The following is a 22038-nucleotide window of genomic DNA, read 5'->3' as shown; positions in this document are numbered from 1 at the left end:
CAGATCTGTCAATCAAATGGTTCAAATGGCTCTGAGCACTATGGGACTTAACTTCTGAGGTCATCAGTCCCCTAGACTTAGATAAACCTAACTAACCTAAGGACATCACACACATCCATGCCCGATGCAGGATTCGAACCTGCCACCGTAGCGGTCGCGCGGTTCCAGATTGTAGCGCCTAGAACCGCTCGGCCATCCCGGCCGGCACCTGCCAATCACTTATTTTGATGAACCTTACGTATGCTGCAGAGGGACCTGACTTGAGTATCCGGCTAGCGGCTTTTCACGCGACCTCTCCCACTTTCCTAGGAAATGAGTGTTGAAGATTATGCATACCTTTTATACGTGTAACTTCTGCTGCGTTTCGACCAGGTGTCCGCAGCCCAATGCCTAACGTTCGTGGGCACAGCGCTGCCTGTTGATCCACTACGTATATTCCCGTGAGGGGAGGCGTTTTACATTTAATTCGCTCGTCCGGTGTCGAAGGAACTTTGCATCGAACTTCTGCACAACACTGGCACTGCAATATCGTATCCGCTGCCTGTTGATCCACTACGTATATTCCCGTGAGGGGAGGCGTTTTACATTTAATTCGCTCGTCCGGTGTCGAAGGAACTTTGCATCGAACTTCTGCACAACACTGGCACTGCAATATCGTATCGTATCGTACAATTCTGATAATCTTAAGTCCTTTTCAACGTATTTACGCCGGTCTCCGACCACCGACCCTTCAGTGGGCAGGACTCGGCGGAACCACGAGCACGTCTGAAGGTGTCCTATGCAACTCTCATCGAAGTTTCGTCGACCACGACCGTGCAGCCCGGAAGACTCGCCAGCAGCTCAGCACTGGGACTCACCTTCCTGTTCATGGAGTAGAGCTTGACGGTGATGTCGCGCGCCACCAGCGTGCTGAGCACGGTCGCCAGGTACGTCTCCTTGACGAACAGGTACTCCAGCGCCGACCGCTGCCAGTACAGGTAGCGGCAGCTCGTCGCCGCGATGATCGACACCTGCCGCACAGGAAAACCACAAAACGTGCGGAAGCTGAAGCTGTAGCTACCATCTCAAAAAAATAACACCAAAGCGAACTGAAGACCCGCCCCGGATGGCAGCACTGGCGAGAAGCGGGAAGTAAAAGCGTGCACTCATAAGGCTGCCACATGCTACAGTCTTATACAAAAGTGCTGCGCACAGCGCAACAGTTGAACACAGACAGGAAGTTTTGTTTGACGGATGTCTTTGGACGACAAACCTTTGCCAGCAATTGTTCACAGAGTAATACACTGAGGTGACAAAAGTCGTGGGTATAGTACCGTCTCAGATCTCCTTCTGCCCTGTGTAGTGCAGCAGCTCGACGTGCCATGGACTCAACAAGCACTTGGAAACCCCCTGCAGAGATACTGCTGCCTCTATAGCCATCCATAACTGCGAAAGTTTTACCATTGCATGATGTGCACGAACTGGCCTCTCGATTATATCTCGATAGTGATTTGTATCGGATGATCTGGGTTGCCAAATTACTAGCTCGAATTGTCCAGAATGTTCTTTAAACCAATCGCGAACAACTCTGGGCCAGTGACGTGCCATCGTTCTTTGGGAACAACAAGTCCGTCACTGTCTGCAGTCGATGGTTGGTTCAAATGGCTCTGAGCACTATCAGACTTAACATCTCAGGTCATCAGTCGCCTAGAACTTACAAGGGAACCTCCCCATCGCACCCCCCTCAGATTTAGTTATAAGCTGGCACAGTGGATAGGCCTTGATAAACTGAACACAGATCAATTGAGAAAACAAGAAGAAGTTGTGTGGAACTCTGAAAAAATAAGCAAAATATACAAACTGAGTAGCCCATGGGCGACATATGCAATATAATGGAGACACATAGCTAACGAGCGCCGTGGTCTCGTGGTAGCGTGAGCAGCTGCGGAAGGAGAGGTCCTTGCTTCAACTCTTCCCATCGAGTGAAAATTTTACTTTCTTTATTTTTGCATAGTTATTATCTGTCCGTTCGTTCATTGACGTCTCTGTTCACTGTAATAAGTTTAGTGTCTGTGTTTTGCGACGCATCGCAAAACCGTGCGATTAGTAGACGAAAGGACGTGGCTCTCCAATGGGAACCGAAAACATTTGATCCAAAGGTCATAGATCAACCGATTCCTCCACAGGAAAACTCATCTGATATATTCTATACGACACTGGTGACGGCACGTGCGTCATATGACAGGAATATGTTGTCGACCCACCTAACTTGTACACTTGGCGAATGGGTAAAAAGATTACCTTGCCCGATTTAGGTTTTCTTGTGAATGTGATAATCACTCCCAAAAAAGTGATGAAAACATAAGAGTTTGTCACATAAACTGTAAATAAAAAATTAAACTTTTCACTCGATGGAAGATTTGAACCAAGGACCTTTCGTTCCGCAGCTGCTCACGTTACCACGAGACCACGGCGCTCCTGCGTTGCCGATATCCTTGATGTTGCATATCTTGCCATGAACTACTCAGTTTGTATTTTTGGTTATTTTTTCACAGTTCCACACAACTTCTTCCTGTTTTCTCAATTGATCTGTGTTCAGTTTTTCAAGGCCTATCCACTGTGCCAACTTATAACTAAATCTGAGGGGGTTGCGATGGGGAGGTTCCCTTGTTAGAACTACCTAAATCTAAGTAACCTAAGGACGTCACACACATCCATGCCCTAGGCAGGATTCGAACCTGCGACCGTAGCGGTCGTTCGTTTCCAGACTGAAGCGCCTAGAACCGCTCGTTCACCAGCGGCCGACGATGGTTGGTTCAGCTGGACCAGAGGACCACGTCCGTTCCATGTAAACAAACAAAGTCGCTGCTAGCTTGCACAGTGAACTGTTGACATCTTGGATTCGTGGGATCTGCATCACACTTGACCCTTGCCGTCATCTTTTAACAACTGACATCGGGAGTCGTGTGACTGGCCCACGGTTCGCCAGTCGTCTAGGATCAAACCGACACGATCACGAGCCCAGGAGAGGCGCTGCAGGTGATTTCGTGCTGTTGGTAAACGCACCCAATTCGCTCGTCTGATTCATACTCCACTAACGCGAAATTTCGCCGCACTGTCCTATCTGGTAGGTTCGTCGAACGTCCCTCATTCACTTCTACGCTTATTTCAAGTAGTGTTACTTATTTGTTAGCACTGACAACTCTACGCAAACGCCGATGATCTCACTAATTAAGTGAAGGCCGTCGGCCACTGTGTTATCCACGATGAGAAGTAATGCGTGAAATCTGGTATTCTTGCCACACTCTTGGCACTGTGGCTCTCGGACTACTGAATTTCCAAACGATTTCCGAAATGTAATGTCCCGTGCGTCTAACTCCGTATACCGTTCCCGTTTCAAAGTTTGTTAGTTCCCGTATGCGACCATGATCACGTTGGAAACCTTCCAACATGAATCACCTGTGTACTACCGCCATCTGTATACTGTATGTGCATATCACTACGCCATGACTTTTCGTCACAGTGTATGAGTGACTGCACGTTCCGTCTTAATACACCACCAGACACTTTTTTCTTACGTTTCATTTTCTCGTGAGTGTATTCTGCTTTGAACTGGAAAGTGGTTGTGCCTGCTCATGCAACGAAATTAGTTTCTGCTGCTGCCTGTTGTACGTTTGGCTTTTCCAAGTAATGCTTAATAAAGAATTATATTCGCGAATACGGTACTACCACAGCTACACAATTTATTGGAAACAAACGAAAATTTGTGCCGGACATGGAGCCGTACCCGGATTTCCCTCTTTACGCGAGCCATCGTCTTACCTGCTTCGGCTAATCGAGCACACTTCACGGACACACCCAAACTTCCATATATCCCAGAGTCGGTTTCCCATAGTCGTCGCACAACTACGTGATTCCCGCACAGAGAGAGCATTATTTAATTCTCGTCAGGTTGTCTCGGATTTGACGAGAAATACATTAGTGCGGAGTCTGTAAGGTCTGATCCAATGTTCCTTGGGACATGCACGTACGCATTACAGAAGGAAAATGGTATTGAACTTTAAAGATACTGCCAGATACAGACACTGCACTAATGTAACACATAGTTAACTTTTCGTTTACAACTTCGTGGCGGGTCAAAACTGTGTGCCACATCCGGACACGTACCCGATAACTTTGCCTTTCACGGCTAAGTGCTCCGCCAACTGAGCTACCCGAGCACTATTCACGGCCCATCCTCGCAGCTTCAATTCCGCCAGTACCTCATCTGCTTCCACAATTCCCCTGCCCAACTTCCGACACCAGCACTGCTGAAAGAAAGGATACTGAGGTGACATGGCTTCTCCGCAGGAGACGAGTTATTGGCGGAATAAAACTGTGACAAGAAGAAGTGATGAGTCGCTCGCTGGTAGCTCAGTTGGTAGAACGTTTGCCTGCGAAAGGCAATGGTCGCGGGTTAGAACGCCAGTCCGGGACGCAGTTTTAATCTGCCAGGCAGTTCATATCAGTTCACACGCCGCTGCAGAATGAAAAGTCAGTCTGAAAACTGTTTGTTGGCACGTACATGTCTGCTTGCCCACGTACACATAATGAGATCACAAAAGTCATGGAGTATGGATATGCACATATAGAGACGGCGGAAATATCTCGTACACAACGTATAAAACGGCAGGGCATATGCGGAGCTCTCATTTGTATTCAGGCGATTCACCTGAGAAGGTTTTCGAAATGATTATGGCCGCACGACGGGAAAAAAAACAGACTTTGAACACGGAATGGTAGTAGGAGATAGACGCATGTGATTTTCAATTTCGGGATTCGATAAGGAATTCAGTATTCCGAGAACCACCGTTTCAAGAGTGTTCCGAGAACACCACGTTTCAGGCGTTACCTCCCACCACGGAGGACGTAGCAGCCGACGGCCTTCACTTAACGATCGAGAGCATCGGCGTTTGCGTAGTCTTGTTAGTGTTAACAAAAAAATGTTCCAAATACACTCCTGGAAATGGAAAAAAGAACACATTGACACCGGTGTGTCAGACCCACCATACTTGCTCCGGACACTGCGACAGGGCTGTACAAGCAATGATCACACGCACGGCACAACGGACACACCAGGAACCGCGGTGTTGGCCGTCGAATGGCGCTAGCTGCGCAGCATTTGTGCACCGCCGCCGTCAGTGTCAGCCAGTTTGCCGTGGCATACGGAGCTCCATCGTAGTCTTTAACACTGGTAGCATGCCGCGACAGCGTGGACGTGAACCGTATGTGCAGTTGACTGACTTTGAGCGAGGGCGTATAGTGGGCATGCGGGACGCCGGGTGGACGTACCGCCGAATTGCTCAACACGTGGGGCGTGAGGTCTCCACAGTACATCGATGTTGTCGCCAGTGGTCGACGGAAGGTGCACGTGACCGTCGACCTGGGACCGGACCGCAGCGACGCACGGATGCACGCCAAGACCGTAGGATCCTACGCAGTGCCGTAGGGGACCGCACCGCCACTTCCCAGCAAATTAGGGACGCTGTTGCTCCTGGGGTATCGGCGAGGACCATTCGCAACCGTCTCCATGAAGCAGGGCTACCGTCCCGCACACCGTTAGGCCGTCTTCCGCTCACGCCCCAACATCGTGCAGCCCGCCTCCAGTGGTGTCGCGACAGGCGTGAATGGAGGGACGAATGGAGACGTGTCGTCTTCAGCGATGAGAGTCGCTTCTGCCTTGGTGCCAATGATGGTCGTATGCGTGTTTGGCGCCGTGCAGGTGAGTGCCACAATCAGGACTGCATACGACCGAGGCACACAGGGCCAACACCCGGCATCATGGTGTGGGGAGCGATCTCCTACACTGGCCGTACACCACTGGTGATCGTCGAGGGGACACTGAATAGTGCACGGTACATCCAAACCGTCATCGAACCCATCGTTCTACCATTCCTAGACCGGCAAGGGAACTTGCTGTTCCAACAGGACAATGCACGTCCGCATGTATCCCGTGCCACCCAACGTGCTCTAGAAGGTGTAAGTCAACTACCCTGGCCAGCAAGATCTCCGGATCTGTCCCCCATTGAGCATGTTTGGGACTGGATGAAGCGTCGTCTCACGCGGTCTGCACGCCCAGCACGAACGCTGGTACAACTGACGCGCCAGGTGGAAATGGCATGGCAAGCCGTTCCACAGGACTACATCCAGCATCTCTACGATCGTCTCCATGGGAGAATAGCAGCCTGCATTGCTGCGAAAGGTGGATATACACTGTACTAGTGCCGACATTGTGCATGCTCTGTTGCCTGTGTCTATGTGCCTGTGGTTCTGTCAGTGTGATCATGTGATGTATCTGACCCGAGGAATGTGTCAATAAAGTTTCCCCTTCCTGGGACAATGCATTAACGGTGTTCTTATTTCAATTTCCAGGAGTGTAGCTCTGACCACTATAGGACTTAACATCTGAGGTCATCAGTCCCCTAGAACGTAGAACTACTTAAACCTAACTAACCTAAGGACATCACACACATCCATGCAAGAGGAAGGATTCGAACCTGCGACCGTAGCGGTCGCGCGGTTCCAGGCTTAAGTGCCTAGAACCGCTCGACCACAGCGGCCGGCCCAGTGTTAACAGACGAGCAACGCCGCGTGAAATAACCGCAGATACCAAAGTGGGATGTACGATTAACGTATTGTTTAGGGCAGTGCGGCGGAATTTCGTGACGATGTCGGTTGGACCCTACACGATTGGAAAATCGTAGCCTTGTCACGTGAATCTGGATTTCAGCTGGTAAGTGCTGATTGTAGGGTGATAATGTGACGCAGATTCCACAAAACCGTGGATCCAAGTTGTCAATAAGGCAATGTGCAGGCCGGTGGTAGCTCCATAATGGTGCGGGTTGTGTTTACACGGAATATACTGGATTCTCTGGTCATGCTGAACCAACATCTGACAGAAAATGGTTACGTTCAGATACTTGGAGACCATTTTCTGCCAAACGAAATTTTTATGAATGACAGCGCGCCATGTCACCGGGCAGCAATTGTTTGAGATTGGTTCGAATAACATTATAGACAATCTGGGTAAATGATCAGGCCACCCGGACTGCCCAATAGAACATTTGTGCGACACAAAGGACAGGTCAATTTTGTACACAAAATCCAGCAAGATTAACGCTTTTACAACATTATGAATGGTTGTAAAGACAGCATGGCTCAGGATTAATGCAGAGGACTTTCGATGATTTGTTGAGACCATGCTGCATCGCGTTGCCGCAACAGGAGGTCCGACACCTTATTACGAGGTATGTCACGACTTTTGTCACTTGGGTGTAGTTCTGTAGAGCGCCGCAACAGGGCAAAGAAAAGAAAAAAAAGAAAAAGCCGCGCAAGCCGATTGATCAAGTAGGTTAGAGAGCAGTTACCCGTTCTCCGCTTTTGAAGGGTAATAATACGTGCCAAGTTGGTAAAAGTACACGAGAACAATGCACCATCCTATCACACAGTGGCGAAGTTGGGCGGAGGGTTTCAGCGTGTAACTTTAACATTAACGATAGCCTGACTAACGATCGAAATTAGGATCTCATTTCCAGTAAGTGCCATATCACCGATGTTCTACAAAAAATGTAATGGTACTGTACCACCAGCCGTTATTTCGATATTGTTTTATGAGGCGTTTTTTTAAGTTACTACCGTTTTGAAATTAAAAAAAGACGTGATAAGATATCTTAATAATTTTATTTTTACATGAAAACCTGTACCTTAATCTACGCACTGACGCCATTACAGTCTGATTCTTCCTTGTTTACGTTGCGTACTGAGTGTTTAAGATGCCTCCGATAATCGTGAGTCCCGCCAATTGTGAAGTACGGGCTGTTATAAGATTTCTTAGTGCTAAAGGCCTAAAAGCGATCGAAATTCATCGTGAGATCTGTGCAGTTTACGGAGAAAACATTATGAGCGATAGAATGGTAAGAAAGTGGGTGAGAGAATTTAAAGATGCCGCACAAATATGCATGATGAACAACGGAGTGGGCGTCCTTCGGTCGTTAATGAAAGTTTGGTGCAGAAAGTGGACAATAAAGTAAGAGAAAACAGACGCTTTACTATTTCCTCCTTGCGGGATGACTTTCCTAATGTTTCTCGTAGTGTTTTGTATGGTGTTGCGACGAGCACTTGAATTACCGAAAATTGTGCGCACGTTGGGTATCGAAAATGTTGACGGATGTGCACAAAACCAAACGTTTAGACAGTGCATTGACATTCCTTGAGCAGTACCACAACGACGGTGATAATTTCTTAAGACAAATTGTTACGGGCGATGAAACATGGGTGGCCTACGTCACACCAGAATCAAAGCAACAGTCCATGGAAGTTGACCAAGGGCATCGTTTTGCTGCAAGACAATGCCCGTCCGCATTGGCCAATCAGACCAAAGATATCATCACATTTTTTCGATGGGAAACTCTAGATCATTCTCCGTACAGCCCCGATCTTGCACCCAGTGACTACCATCTGTTCCTGCACTTGAAGAAACACCTGAGCAGTCAGCGTCTTCAAGACGATGGCAAAGTCAAAACAGTGGTGATGCAGTGGTTAACAAGTCAGGCGGCAGACTTCTATGAGGAGGGTATTCAAAAACTGGTACGACGTTATGACAAGTGCCTCAATATTGACGGAAATCATGTAGAAAAATAGATTAAGGTACAGGCTTCCATGTAAAAATAAAATACTTGAGATATCGTAGCACGTCTTTTTTTAATTTCAAAACGGTACTTAGTTAAAAGAAAAACACTCCTCCTATTAGGCAACCGTTTCGGCGTTGCAATCACGCCACCCTCAGGCCTGTCGAATGAATAACACCAAGTACCATTCGTGGGCGTATCAGGCAAGGCACCAATATTCGTATCTGGTTCCGTAGATGTGCTCCATTTGACAGCAACTGTCAAACGAATGTTGGGCCGCGGCAGCATTGTCGAAACGTTTAACGATAAAATTAATTATGGTGGTAAAACAGCTGGGGTGGAGGGAAAGTTCGATTGATACGTTTTTCAGTTGTCAGCATTCATGCATTATGATATCGAGGACAAGCTAATATTTTTTAAGAATAAGTATCAAAATGTGATTATTAATAAAGTGTAAACATATGAATATTGTATTAATGTTAGCATGGAGAGAATAACAACCGGCAGTCACGCACAAAAGAAGTTCTTTGAACAGGCTGGTGCTATGGAGAAAGTTCGATTGTGTGTTAGCAATAAAGTGGTCGGATTTAGTTGGCAAGGTTTTCACTGTACTGGTGTTCCGTGTAGGAAATACAATGGTCTTAACACTTTTAAGTTTGTAGCATACAGTAAGCCGCTATTCTGCTAAATCAGTGTTTGTTGATGATGTTACTGATTGGGCAAGTATTGAGACAAAGCGTGAAGCTAAGAATATAGTATGTTGGTGTATTGTTAACTGCGTCAGAACCTAAAGCTGATGATAAAATCTCCATATGTTTCCATTGCTCGCTACCTCTTTGTCATGGAGTCTTCATGATACAGCCAGCACTCGATGGATGAGTAGACGGGTAAAGAGCTCATGTGGATTGGCCTGACACAGCTGCAAGATTTCCGCCGCTGCCCCGCTTCGGTGAGCCGTACGAATGGCGCGAAACCCAGCGAGCGGCGAGGTCTATCGTGTTCGAAATGTCGTGAATGTACCGAGCCTCGCGTTTTCCACGGTCCCCTGGAGTGTGACGCTGCGGTCTTCTGACATCACTGTCTCCACGTCTCTTGTGATTCCAGCGCCTCTCTCGTCAGAGAGAGGTCAGTCACTCCATTCTCCGACATTTCGATTTGTTTTACCGCAATTGATCTGCGCCATATAACCACCGTGTAACATGATGGTGCATTGTTGGAGTATCAAGACGCCAGTTCAGCATGTATTGTTGCAGCGTTGTTCCCCGTTAGAGGCGGAAAAGAAATTGCCGCATGACGCTCCACTTTCCCAATGAGCTGCGCCGTTTCCTGTTTGCCCACCCTATCAGCGTGACAGTGTGTTGAGGTGCGGGGATTTCTGTGTGTACCACGACTGCACACCTGTGCCTACAAGTAAACAAAACATTAATTACCAAACTCTGCTTTTTCCGTGGAATAATGAAAACTTTATGACTACCCTCGTAAATCATTTACATATTATTAGAACTCGAACTGTCGGTTGAAAAAACTGATCGGCTTGTAATCGGAGACTTACTGTACGTGCTGCGTCTGCGGAAACTGACCTTGAACTTCTCGTCGGTGGTGGCCCGACTGGACTCAAATTCCGGCGAGTCGAGGAACTCGCACGGCATGATGGGATGCAGGAACTGGTGGTCCCACATGACGTTCACCTGCAACACGTGAGGGCAGCCGTCAGGGCAGGCCCGAAGCCGGCCACCAGTCTCTCAAAACGTCTGGGTCTCCACCAGTACACGTCTAGCAGAGATCGTCAACGCCTGGAGTGTACGGCGCGGTTCTTTCCTGGACACTTTGCTGTATCTGCCTTGAGTTAAAGATCTTCCACCGGAGATTCACACGGTAGAAATGTTTTCCTTTTTGCAGGTTTCACAAGTAGAAGAATAAAAAAATAGTGCCCCGTTTGCTGAAAATACAGTTAGTACAACATTTGATAATAATGACGAATTGTTCAAGACAATCGCATCTCATTAACTCTGGGCAAGACTTGTGAGATACAATTCAGCATTTCTCATGGAACAACAGGACCTGGACTCCCAATTTCTACAAACAATGAAATTCGAGAAGTAGGTAGTTTTCAGCTTGTGGTAGGCAAATACACCCAACAAATACTTAATGTATCCCACGCCATTTCCATTTTTGATGATTCCATTTAAAAACGAATAAACTACTTAATCAACATTCGTATTTAAAAGTAAGCGTACAATGTCCGTGCCGCTAAAACTCAGTAACGAGTCCTGATACGGTCAAGGGAGTTACATGGTGTGGTAGCCCTCTATCCACCATCCATGAAGAAGGTTCCCGTCTTGACCTAAAGGCCGCGGTTTTGAATATATAAGGGCTAGGAAGATCCAACCTATAAAAATTTCTAGAACATTCCAGAGTATTGGAGAACATTCCAGAACATTATACAGTATTTGAGAGCTTTCCACAACCTTCCAGAATGTTCCGGAATGTTCCACGATTATTCGGGATATCCTGGAATGTTCGGGAATACTCTGGAACATTCAGGAAGATTCCATAATGTTCTGGAACATCCCGGAACATCCGAGATCATTGTGGAACATTCCAGGACACTCTCGTATGTTGGGGAATGTTCTGGAACGTTGTGTATCATTCGAAGCCTTTTTGGTAAGTTCTGGAATTCGACGCTGGTGGGGCTACCCATTGGTAGGAGTGCGTAAAGTAAGAACCGTCATGGATCCGAACGTCAGCTTCCTATCAGTGACGAAGGGAGGAACCGAAAAAATAGTGCAGTGAGTGAATAGAAACAAACTGTGAAGTGTGAGTAGTCAAAGTGATACAGTTACTGAATATAAATCGAACATAAAATGTGAAAGTGTGTATAGTGTTCTTAATGTATTTGTTAATAAAAAGTTTATTTGATTTATATTTTATACAATGCACATACATAAAAGAGGAGAAGATCTTGCTAATTCCGAAGCAAAAGGGCGAGAACAAAAAGAACAGCGAAATAACGAAACAGACGAAGAGCGCGAAGCACGTTTAGGTTGTCAACGAACGACAATGAGCACCGTGAGAGGCAGAGAAACCGAAGAACAGCGAAATGAACGGATTGTAGAATCAAGAATTGCGACGCAATCTTATAATGAAAGACTGCGAACTGAAGGCAGCCTACGAGAAGCGCGGACAAGTAAACAGTGCAACATAAAAAATGAAGCATTCCACTACGACCCAACGAAAGAATATAACAGCACAAACATTTCGTAATCTGAAAAATGGACATCTGCCAATTTTGCAACGCGAAAAAATCCATTAGAAAAACACCAGGATTCTGTTGCATGAATCGAAAAATTCAATTACGACCATTGGAGGCACCTACGCAGGAATTCTTATATGATAGGGAAAACTCCCTAATCAAAACACTTCCGTCAAAACATAAAAACGTACAATGTCTGCTTCAAAATGACTTCTTTCGGTGTCACTTAGATCAACACTAACAGAGATGAAATCGATTATGTTTCTCCATCCAAGGACAAATCTATCACAACATGGGATCATCACTACCACTAACCAAGGAAGACATTAGTTTCTGCAAGTATATTTCATCGGAATGAAGAAACAGTTATTGATCAACGATGCAGAAATATCAGTGAATTCAGACGAGAAATAACCCAAGATGTACAGAGGATCTTACACAAATACGATCAACTGATTCACATATTCAAAACAACACCAGACCGAATGATTTCTGATGACTATAAATTTTTAATTCGAGCCGACAAAAGACCTCCTGGAGAACACGAACGTCGATTTAATGCACCTCAGATAGACAAAGTCGCCGTCGTAATTGTGGACAGCGAAAACACAAGCCTTGCCATAATTGTACAACGAAAAGAAGAAGGACTACAACGGCAGAGACACCCCGTTCAAATGAAGCCCTTCGATATTCATTAGCATTTCTGGGCGGAGAGGACGGATATCACTCTAATGTCAAAAAAAATCCAACCTGAAACAGGTGTAGAAACAAACAAAAAAGTCACTGCCAAGGAGTTCTATGCTTACCGCTTAGTGAACAGAGACAATGAAACATACAACCACATTCTCAACACTCGCCGTTAATTCCAACAATTCCTGGTAGACATGTATGCAAAAACAGAAGAAGAAACTATGCACTGACGCTATCATAAATGACGGAAACATTGACGACATTGGAACGATGATAATCTTACCCTCACACAGAGAAAGTCCGAGACACATGCAGGAATACACTCAAGATGCCATGACCTACATAAGAACACATGGAGCACCTAACCTCTTCATAACGTCCACGTGCAACTCGTGGCCAGAAATCGAAGAACAACTAAGGTAAGCACAAGCCCCCATGTATCGACACGATATAATAGCCCGAGTTTTCCAACAAAAACAAATGAGATTTACTGAAGTCATCACAATATACCACATCTTTGAAACCGTTAGATGATGGATGTTCCCAATCGAATGGCAGAAACGAGGACTGCCACACTCACACAATCTCATATGGCTGCACGAGAGAATTAATCCCACGGATATCCACAAAATCATCCAAGTTGAATCCCGCAATCCACAAGAAGATCCGAAACTGTACGACAGAGTATTGAAACACACGATTCACGAACCATGCGGGCCATCAAACACCAATTTACCATGCATGATGGAAAGTGTACAAAGAAATATCCAAAACCATACTTGGACGACGCACAAACAGGAGTCGATAGCTATCCAAAATACAGAAGACAATTACCCAAAAACAGTTCCTTCACGAATACGAGGCAGCCACGAACAGGAGATAGATAATGAGTGGGTAGTGCCATAAAACACACTACTTTGCAAAATGCGTAGAATACTGCAGTTCTGTGAAATCTGTCAAATATGTCTGTAATTATGTGAACAAAGACAGTATTTCAAATAGCCAAAGACAGCGAACAACAAAACAGAACCGACGAGATCCTCATGTACCAAACGACAAGATACATCAACAGTAACAAAGCAGCATGGCGGATTTTCAGTTTTCCCACATACCAATGTGAAGCAACTGTGCAACGTCTAGCAGTACATTTGGAGAATGGACAGAGAGTTTACTTCACAAAAGACATCGCCACGAAAATTCGAAGCCAACAACCTCAGAACACAGCATTAACAGTTTTTTGCCAACTGTTCCTAACGGATCAAAACGCGAAAACATTAATATATGTCGACGTTCGCACCTATTATACATGGAATACAACAAGACAACATTTTTCAACGAAGCCTTACTCAAAATCGCAGCTGAACAAATGAGACACTTATTCGCCATAATTCTAACAACATGTAAACCATCGAATCCTGAAATGACCATCGAATGCACGACGACATCTTGAATGAAACACTTATTCGCCTAGAAGATATATGTTTAGCAATAAACAACTAGATCTTAGTACAAGTTGGGAGGTAAGAACCACGAAAAGGTGCTATCAGAGCCCTAAACTTGTAAATTACAAAGGAAAAAAGCGACGTCATAACGAACTACTCCAGCACATTGCTCACAACAAAACACTCCTCAATGACAATTGAAAGGATATTTACAACGTTACCATGCGTCGGATCGACAACAACACATGCAGAATTACTTCTTTGGAAGCACCAGGCGGCACCGGGAAAACGTTCCTAATAAATCTACTGCTGGCGGAAATACGTGCTAAACAACACATAGCACTTGCATCATTATGCAATGCAGCCCAATAATGAATGGAGGACGAACTGCCCACTCCGCCCTACAACTACAATCTATTACAGCCGAACAACTCCCGGTATGCAAAATCTCAAGAGCGTCTGGACTTCTAAGGCAAGCTAAAATTATCTTCTAGATCGAATTCACAATGGCACATAAAAAATTAATAGACAGAACATTACGAGACCTAAGTGGAAGCTCTGAAGTGATGGAAGGAGCTCCACTCATTACTCTCAGGAGATTTTCGATTGAACACTTCCACTCATCCCCAAGTCAACACCAGCAGACGAGATCAATGCATACTTTAAAAAGTCACACTTCTGGCCACACATACAAATACTGTCACTAAGAAAAAATGTGAGAGTTGAATTTTCGAAAGACGAAACAACAACACATTTTGCTCAACAACTTTTACAAGGCACGTATCCTACAGACCACATGACCGGACTAAAAAATTCAACAGTGATTTCTGCAACGTAGCAACTGCTGATAACGAACGCATCGACCAAATTAATCCAAACATTGTTCACAACTATACCAATCTGGAGTGGCTATTTGGAAAGGAAATTCTGGAAACTAAAAATAACATTGCCGACGATGTCAACTTCAATATTCAAAAGAAAATTCCCGGTTAAGAGAGAATATACAAATCGATCGACACGATGGTAAACGTTGATGTGTGAACTTTCCTACAGAATTTCTAAACTCTTTGTAACTGCCAGGACTGCCATTACACTGCCTTCGGCTTAAAATTGGACCTCCGATCATACCACTCAGAAATCTCAATTCGCCAAACCTATGTAATGAAACAAGGATGATCGTCAAACAGCTATCGAATAACATCATCGAAGCCGAACTTACGACTGGAAAGTACAAAGGACACACTCTATTTATCCCCAGAATACCACTCATTTCTACTGAACTGCTAATCCAGTTCAAAAGACTTCAATTTCCAGTGTAATTAGCCAACAGTTTTACAACTAACAAAGCTCAAGCATAAACTTTAAAATATTGCGGCATCAACCTCAAAGACTCCTGCTTCTCTCAAGGTCAACTATACGTAGCTTGCTCTCGAGTGGGAAATTCGAAAAATTTCTACATGTGTGCCCTAGATATTAAAATGATAAATGTTGTTTATAAACAAGGATTGTAAATAGTTAGAATATGTTTTGAATAATTTTTTTAGCTCTTATATTTTAAATAGTATTTTAAATAGAATATGTTTTGAATAAAAATTTCTTATCTTTCTACTCCAACTACCACACTATCTCATATGAACTCCCTGCACGAAGACGAGTACTCTTGTTAGTTCGAAATATTCTGTTTAATAATGAACTACTGAAACAATGTCTTTTTTTTTTAATGGGATAGACGGTGGGATGTTACAAGTGGGCTGCCGTTTGCGACCTGGAGCAGAATCATTTTATGACTTATGTATGTCGTTAGTGCTAGATTCTCCTTGAAATATCCGTAATACATGTACCTTCAATGCTCTTTCTCGTTATCAATGCTTCTCTTCCTCGAAATATATGTGGTTGTTCGGGCCACGAGTACGATAACTTGTTTGATGCGGCGCTCCCCGCTAGCCTATCCTGGCCAATCTCATTCATCTCTGCATAACTACCGCCCTCTGTAATTTTTGCCTCGAAAACCTCAATCCATTACCAAACTGGCGAGGCCTTGATACCTTAGCGGATGTAGCGGATGCCCTTCTCTTAGTCAACTCATGCCATAAATCCCTTTTTTTTCAGTTAGTTTCAGTACGTCCTGAACAGTTACTTGATTTGTCTAATCTTAGCGTTCCTTTGTAGCGGCATATTTCAAAAGCTTTTGTTCTCTTCTTGTCTGAACTGCTTACCGCCCACGTTTTACTTCCGCACAAAACTACACTCCAGATAAATACCTCCAGAAACGTTTTCCTAAGATTTCAATTTACGATCAATTTCCACAAATTTCTCTTTTACAGAAATATTTTTCTTGTAGTGCCATATGCAATTTACATCCCTTGTACTTCGGCCGTAAACAGTCATTTTGCTACCCAAATAGCAAAACTCTTCTATTATTTTTGATGTCTCCTTTTCCAATCTAGTTCCCTCAGCATCGTCTCTTTTAAGTGAAATGTATATTCCATTACTGTTGTATTGTTGATAATAGACTTATAACCTATTTTCAAGACACTGCACTTCCTGTTCAAAGTGCATGCCAAGTCCTCTGCACTGAGAACGACAGTGGGTTTGTTTGCTTCGTGTTGGCGATGCGGGCAGTAGAGGTCCGCAGCAAGAGTCCTTGACGGAGTGTGCTAGTGAGTGATTGTGTCGGGTGGTCGCCATAATTTGAGTCTGAGGTGAGTCACTTGTGTGTGATAACAAAGATGGTCGCGCGAAATAATTCAAGGTTTAATTAAACTGCTAATCAGTTAGCTCGGTTGAAAGAAATGAAACATATTATCCTGTGAAGCTAGAATATAGTGAAGAAAGTTTACAATATACCAAATGTGTATTATCAATCTGATACTTAAATTTGATTTCTCGATTTTTACTGCATCCTGCATTAAGACAAAAGAGATAGAAAAGCCATACGAGAAGGAAAGCAATGAAAATATAATGGATTGGGTGTTATGACTTTCACTGATTAAGGCATCTGACTGGTAGTAGTTGATGCTCCACAATTACGGCATTTAAGGCACTACACTCACACCGCTTCAGGCACAACACAGCCTCAGTGGTTCACGTAATGGGCTTGCTGTGGTTCAGGAAATCGGCACTCCGGCGCTGGAGTTGCAGTACTGAACCACTGGACTCGAAATTGTTTTAGCATTTTAATGACCAGATTCTGGACTTTCAGGGCTTCTGGCACTCGTCCAAAGTGGTTAAAACATTCGTCTCACAGTAGTTCAGGCACTAGATTTGAAGTGGATCGGGGATCTGCCTCACAGTTTCCCAGGCACTAGAATCCCAGTGGTTCACGAGATGGCGTTCTAGTAGTCACAGTGGTTCAGATTAGGGTAAATCTGGGTGATATGGTGAACAAAAAATTTGGGCCCGGTAGAAGACAAGAAATTGTTTATTTAAACAAAATAAAAACACTCACTCACAAAATACGTAACTAACACATTAACAGTAACACATCCTTTTTAAGGCACTGCATACATGGGTGAAATGGGGAATGCCCTTTTTGCCCTGCTTTTAGCCACATACGTCACACATAGATTCATATTTTGAACAGTCTTTATGCAGCCAACGTTGGCAGCTAATACATTTGATCCAATCCACATCCTTTTTAGTGCTACTGTACAGTTCACCGCACCCTACACGACAACACTCTTCATCATCCGCGTCGTCGTCATCGTCTTGCAATGGGATATCCAGCAATGAATCGGATTCGGTGTCAGTGGTAGACGCTTTTCGTTTCTTAGGCTGCTTCTTTTTGAAAATTCCTTTGGTAGTCTCTTTGGTTACGGTTTTTCCTTTGGTTACGGTTATTCCTTTGGTTACGGTTTCTCCTTTGGTCCTATTTTTAGCGTTTGCTCTACTCTCCACTGACTCATTTTGTCGTTTTCCGTTTCGCAGGTTGTTCGTGTTTACTAGAGAAGTCAAAACCTCAGCTGAAGCTCTGGACTTCTTCCTTGCAGATGCAACTTTATCTAGGGTAGGTATCGGCGAAATATAGTCCAAGAGTTTGCCAGGGGTTATTTTAGATTCTTCTGTTGCCACTGTCGAGGTCATATCTGTTGCTTCTGATGAAGACTGCATGTTTTCCTGTGGATTTTCCGCCCGTTGCGAACAGCCCAGTTGTGGTGAAGCTTGTATGTGTTCCAAGTCCCTAATTTTTATCTACGTCTGCAGTTGCTTCTTCCGAGGGATTAGGTATCTCCTGCCAGTGCGAACAACTTGGTCGAGGTGAAGTAGGTCTGTTTTGATGTCGTTCGTTGTTTTCCTGATGTTGATCTGAAGCTGATGTTAAAAACGCGTATTCGGGGATGACATCAGGATTAAACGGGATGATTCCTGTGCTTCTGAACCCCGATATTGCATTCGCTGTCGTAGCTGCTTGTACCCATGCCTTTGTAAGCAGTCCTCCGAACACTAGTCTGGGAATTTTTCTATTTGAATTCATTTTAATGTACGAATTGCAAGCATTGTAATAATACGATTTCAGAGCTTTAAAAATGCTCTGTCTAGCGGCTGCAGATAGTGTGTGGTGTGACTGGGTAGACAGAGCAAAATTATGTTTTTTTTCTTCTGCAAACTCTAATGTATCCACGCTGCTGAAATGCAAAATAAGCACGGATGTTCCCTCAGGCTTCCTCGGTGCCAAATAGTTCCTTAGCCACAGAAAAAAATATCGGTTGTTACGTACGCCGATTTTTGTGACATGAAAATCGTGGAACCCGGCGGAATACCGTCCTTGTACTCGGCCTTCTCATTTTTTCCCTTCAAACACAAGCTGGGGGTAAAAACATGCCCTCATCATTGCAGCAATCGATTACAGATATGGTTTCACTCTTTTCACCGGATGTTATCGCTGGAACACTCTTAGACGCCTTTGCTGCCAACACGTAACCTGGTCTGTTATGCATCTGAAGTCTGGACTCACCTACGTTGAATATATTTCCCTGCTTATCAAGGAGGTTATGCTCTACCAAGATGTTCTGCAATGAAAAATAGTCTGAAACGTTTTTAGTACTTAAACCCCTTGACCGTGCTTGTGAAACTCCTTCCGATTTGCGGACTGAGAGTTCCGGATTTCTTTTTAAGAATAAATGTAGCCAGTCCGTCCAGCAATTACCTTTTCTCGGTTAAATTTGTGATGTTGGTTATATTTCTCAGCTAGTTGATATGCCGTGGTACGTACTTCTGTCCTTGTCGGTGCAAATCCGAAGTTTTGTAATATTATGATATGTTTTACCAACTTTTTCTCACATTCTTGTGTTAGCTTTTTTCGTAAAGCACCCGTTTGCTAATCGTCTCTTCAGCGTTGACCATGGAACGTGAAACTCCTTTGAGGCTTTATCCAGGCTTATTCTATATGGCACCGCTTTTACGGCATCTTTAAGTTGCTCCTCTGTCCAACCAGCACAGCTGGATCCTTTTTGTCTTTTGTAAAATGTAGGCATCTTTGTTTGGAACAATGGCGGTAGTTAGAACATTTACTTTTTTAATCACTGACAAACCAAACTGTACTCGCAAAAAAATATATAAAAACTAATTTTTAAATTAACGATTGTATTGAGACGTCGGATAAAACAGATACGTTCGTAGCGTTCTCAAACATAGTGTGTATTGTGTATTGTTTAGCCTTGCAAGTTTGTGCACTAGTTTGGTCACTTTGTCAATTGTCAGTCTGGTGTGTACTTTGCAAGTAATTCGTTCATGTATTCATACCGACCGACGTGGCTCATTGGATAGCACACTGGACTCGCATTCTGCAGGACGACGGTTCAAACCCGCATCCGGCCATCCCGTTTTAGGTTTTCCGTGATTTCTCTAAATCGCTCCAGGCGAATGCCAGGATGGGTCCTTTGAAAGGGCACGGCCGATTTCGTTCACCATCCTTGACACATTCCGAGACTGTGCTCCGTCTCTAATGATCTCGATGTCGACGGAACGTTAAATCCAATCTTTCTCTCTTCCTTCCTACGTATCCCTAAATATCGGATTAGTGGTTGCCGCCTGCCAGACAGTAGCAGCCCAGACATATCCGTGCGCAGTGACTTTGCGTATTTAGCTGTATTTAAATTTTTATCTCGATCATGAAAAATAGCATATGCCTTACATTAACTTGTGTATACGAGATCTGTTCAAGTTTCGGAACATTCGTAATTACCATCTTCTGCTCTGCAATCACTCGAGCCGCCGTAATTTTGTGTTGTTTTGTCGTAATCCGTGTCAGCGTACGACGAACTCTGTAATTTAGTTTTGACTCGCGCCCACTATTACGTTTACACGATGATGTCTTTCCATGTTTTGTGTAGGCTGTCATGAGTGTTGAAACAGACTGCTCTTGAAACGTTTAATAATTTGGCTCTCTTGGTTGCTGATGCTCCAGCTAATCGGACCCCCACAATATGCCCTCTTTGGAAGTTTATCTAGTGTTTCATTGCACATTGACCTCGGCCTCTGAATGCAAATACGAAGTGTGCACTACTCATAAACAACCTGCACCAATGCCTAGTCCGTACTGATCACGCACAGTCCAGGACGACATGTGAATTGCCTGCGTTGTTGACCGTCAAACACAACCGTCCCATTTCTACCACTGTTCACATTATTTACCAATCAAAAATGGTTCTGAGCACTATGGGACTTATTTCGGAGGTCATCAGTCCCCTATAACTTAGAACTACTTAAACCTAACTAACCTAAGGACATCACACACATCCATGCCCGAGGCAGGATTCGAACCTGCGACCGTAGCGGTCGCGCGGTTCCAGACTGTAGCGCCTAGAACCGCTCGGCCACAGCGGCCGGCATTTACTTATCCCCTGTACATTAGGATTGCGTTGCGATATATTCTTATTGCACTTATAGGCCACCGAAAGCTACTTTTCCCAATTTTTCCTGTTTAGTTGAGGACTTGTGATATTTCTTTCTCAAATTATTTGCATATTTGCAGGTTATTCATGCTTCTTATCGATGTTTATTAATTTATTTTGGTTGATCATTTATTTTGATTACGGAGCTCCACATCTGTGACAAAGTTTTTTTTAGTAGCATACAAGTTTTTTGTTTTCTACTATCGCTAATTTATTCCCTGCACACCATTTTGGGATTTCTTACGGTTTTTTTTTTTTTTGTAATTTTCTCCTACTGTTGGAAATTGCGTAGGTGGTGCATCATGTGGTGTATGTGACATCGTAAACACTGATTCACTTGTGGCTCCATACAAACATTCCAAAATTCTGGACTACAAAAAAGCTCTGCTGGTCGCCTTTGCTCTTGTTTTTGACTATTTTCTTCCTGGGACATTCTACTTTCAGTCTTCTGTCTGTCCAATACTTTGGACGGGCCATCTACTTCTGTGTCCGCCGCGTCATCTGACTGGTTAGCACGCCTCACTGCAATGCAGTAGGCCCGGGTTCGAATTCTGGCCAGTTTGGAGATTTTCTCCACCCAGGTACTGGGAACTGTGTTGTTATAACCGTCATTTCTTAGCCCAGGGTGGTGTGTATTTAAAAGGCTTTGCAACTCGGCGGCCGAACTTCCCCAAGTAGGCTCTCCCAACCATCGATGCCGAACCATCATTTCATTTCATCTACTTCTATGTTCTGAACAAAGCAGGTCACCATAAATTAATGAATTCCCAAGCTATATCGATCATTATGCTATTACGTACTTCCAAGTGAGGTGCTGGCATTGTGCAGTGATACACTGCATCCCTGTTGAAATTCCTCTTTCTGAAACAGCACCCAGGGAACTTGTGCCAGCTAGCGCTCATCATTCCTTCTGCGCTGGAGCTTTTCCTGTATTTTGGGTAGGTGTTGGCAAACAGATCGACCGGTAAGATTACAGCTGCGTCGAGTAATTATATTAGCCCCTGCTTTGTATAATGATATTCGAGATCTTTCAAATTCAAGGCACATGTTCCTCCAGAAGATATCGTTTAAAACATAGTCAGATACGGAACAATTCCGTTTATTGTCTAATACGG

The 22038-nt window shown here is 44.3% G+C and overlaps 1 protein-coding gene across 1 annotated transcript in view; it reads right to left on the bottom strand.

The window, feature by feature from the left end:
- Window positions 1-22038, bottom strand: part of LOC124545532 (popeye domain-containing protein 3-like) — a 124386-nt gene that overhangs the window by 38953 nt on the left and 63395 nt on the right. The window contains exons 5-6 of the mRNA XM_047124479.1: window positions 10226-10333; window positions 858-1010 (exon numbers count right to left, since the gene is read on the bottom strand). Of these exons, the coding sequence (XP_046980435.1) occupies window positions 858-1010; window positions 10226-10333 (261 nt within the window). The remainder of the gene's footprint in view (window positions 1-857; window positions 1011-10225; window positions 10334-22038) is intronic.

The sequence above is a fragment of the Schistocerca americana genome, chromosome 8 (assembly GCF_021461395.2).
Source record: "Schistocerca americana isolate TAMUIC-IGC-003095 chromosome 8, iqSchAmer2.1, whole genome shotgun sequence".
Classification (NCBI taxonomy): domain Eukaryota; kingdom Metazoa; phylum Arthropoda; class Insecta; order Orthoptera; family Acrididae; genus Schistocerca; species Schistocerca americana.
Note: the sequence above shows the minus strand (reverse complement) of the source record. Positions and strands in the feature narration are given on the sequence as shown.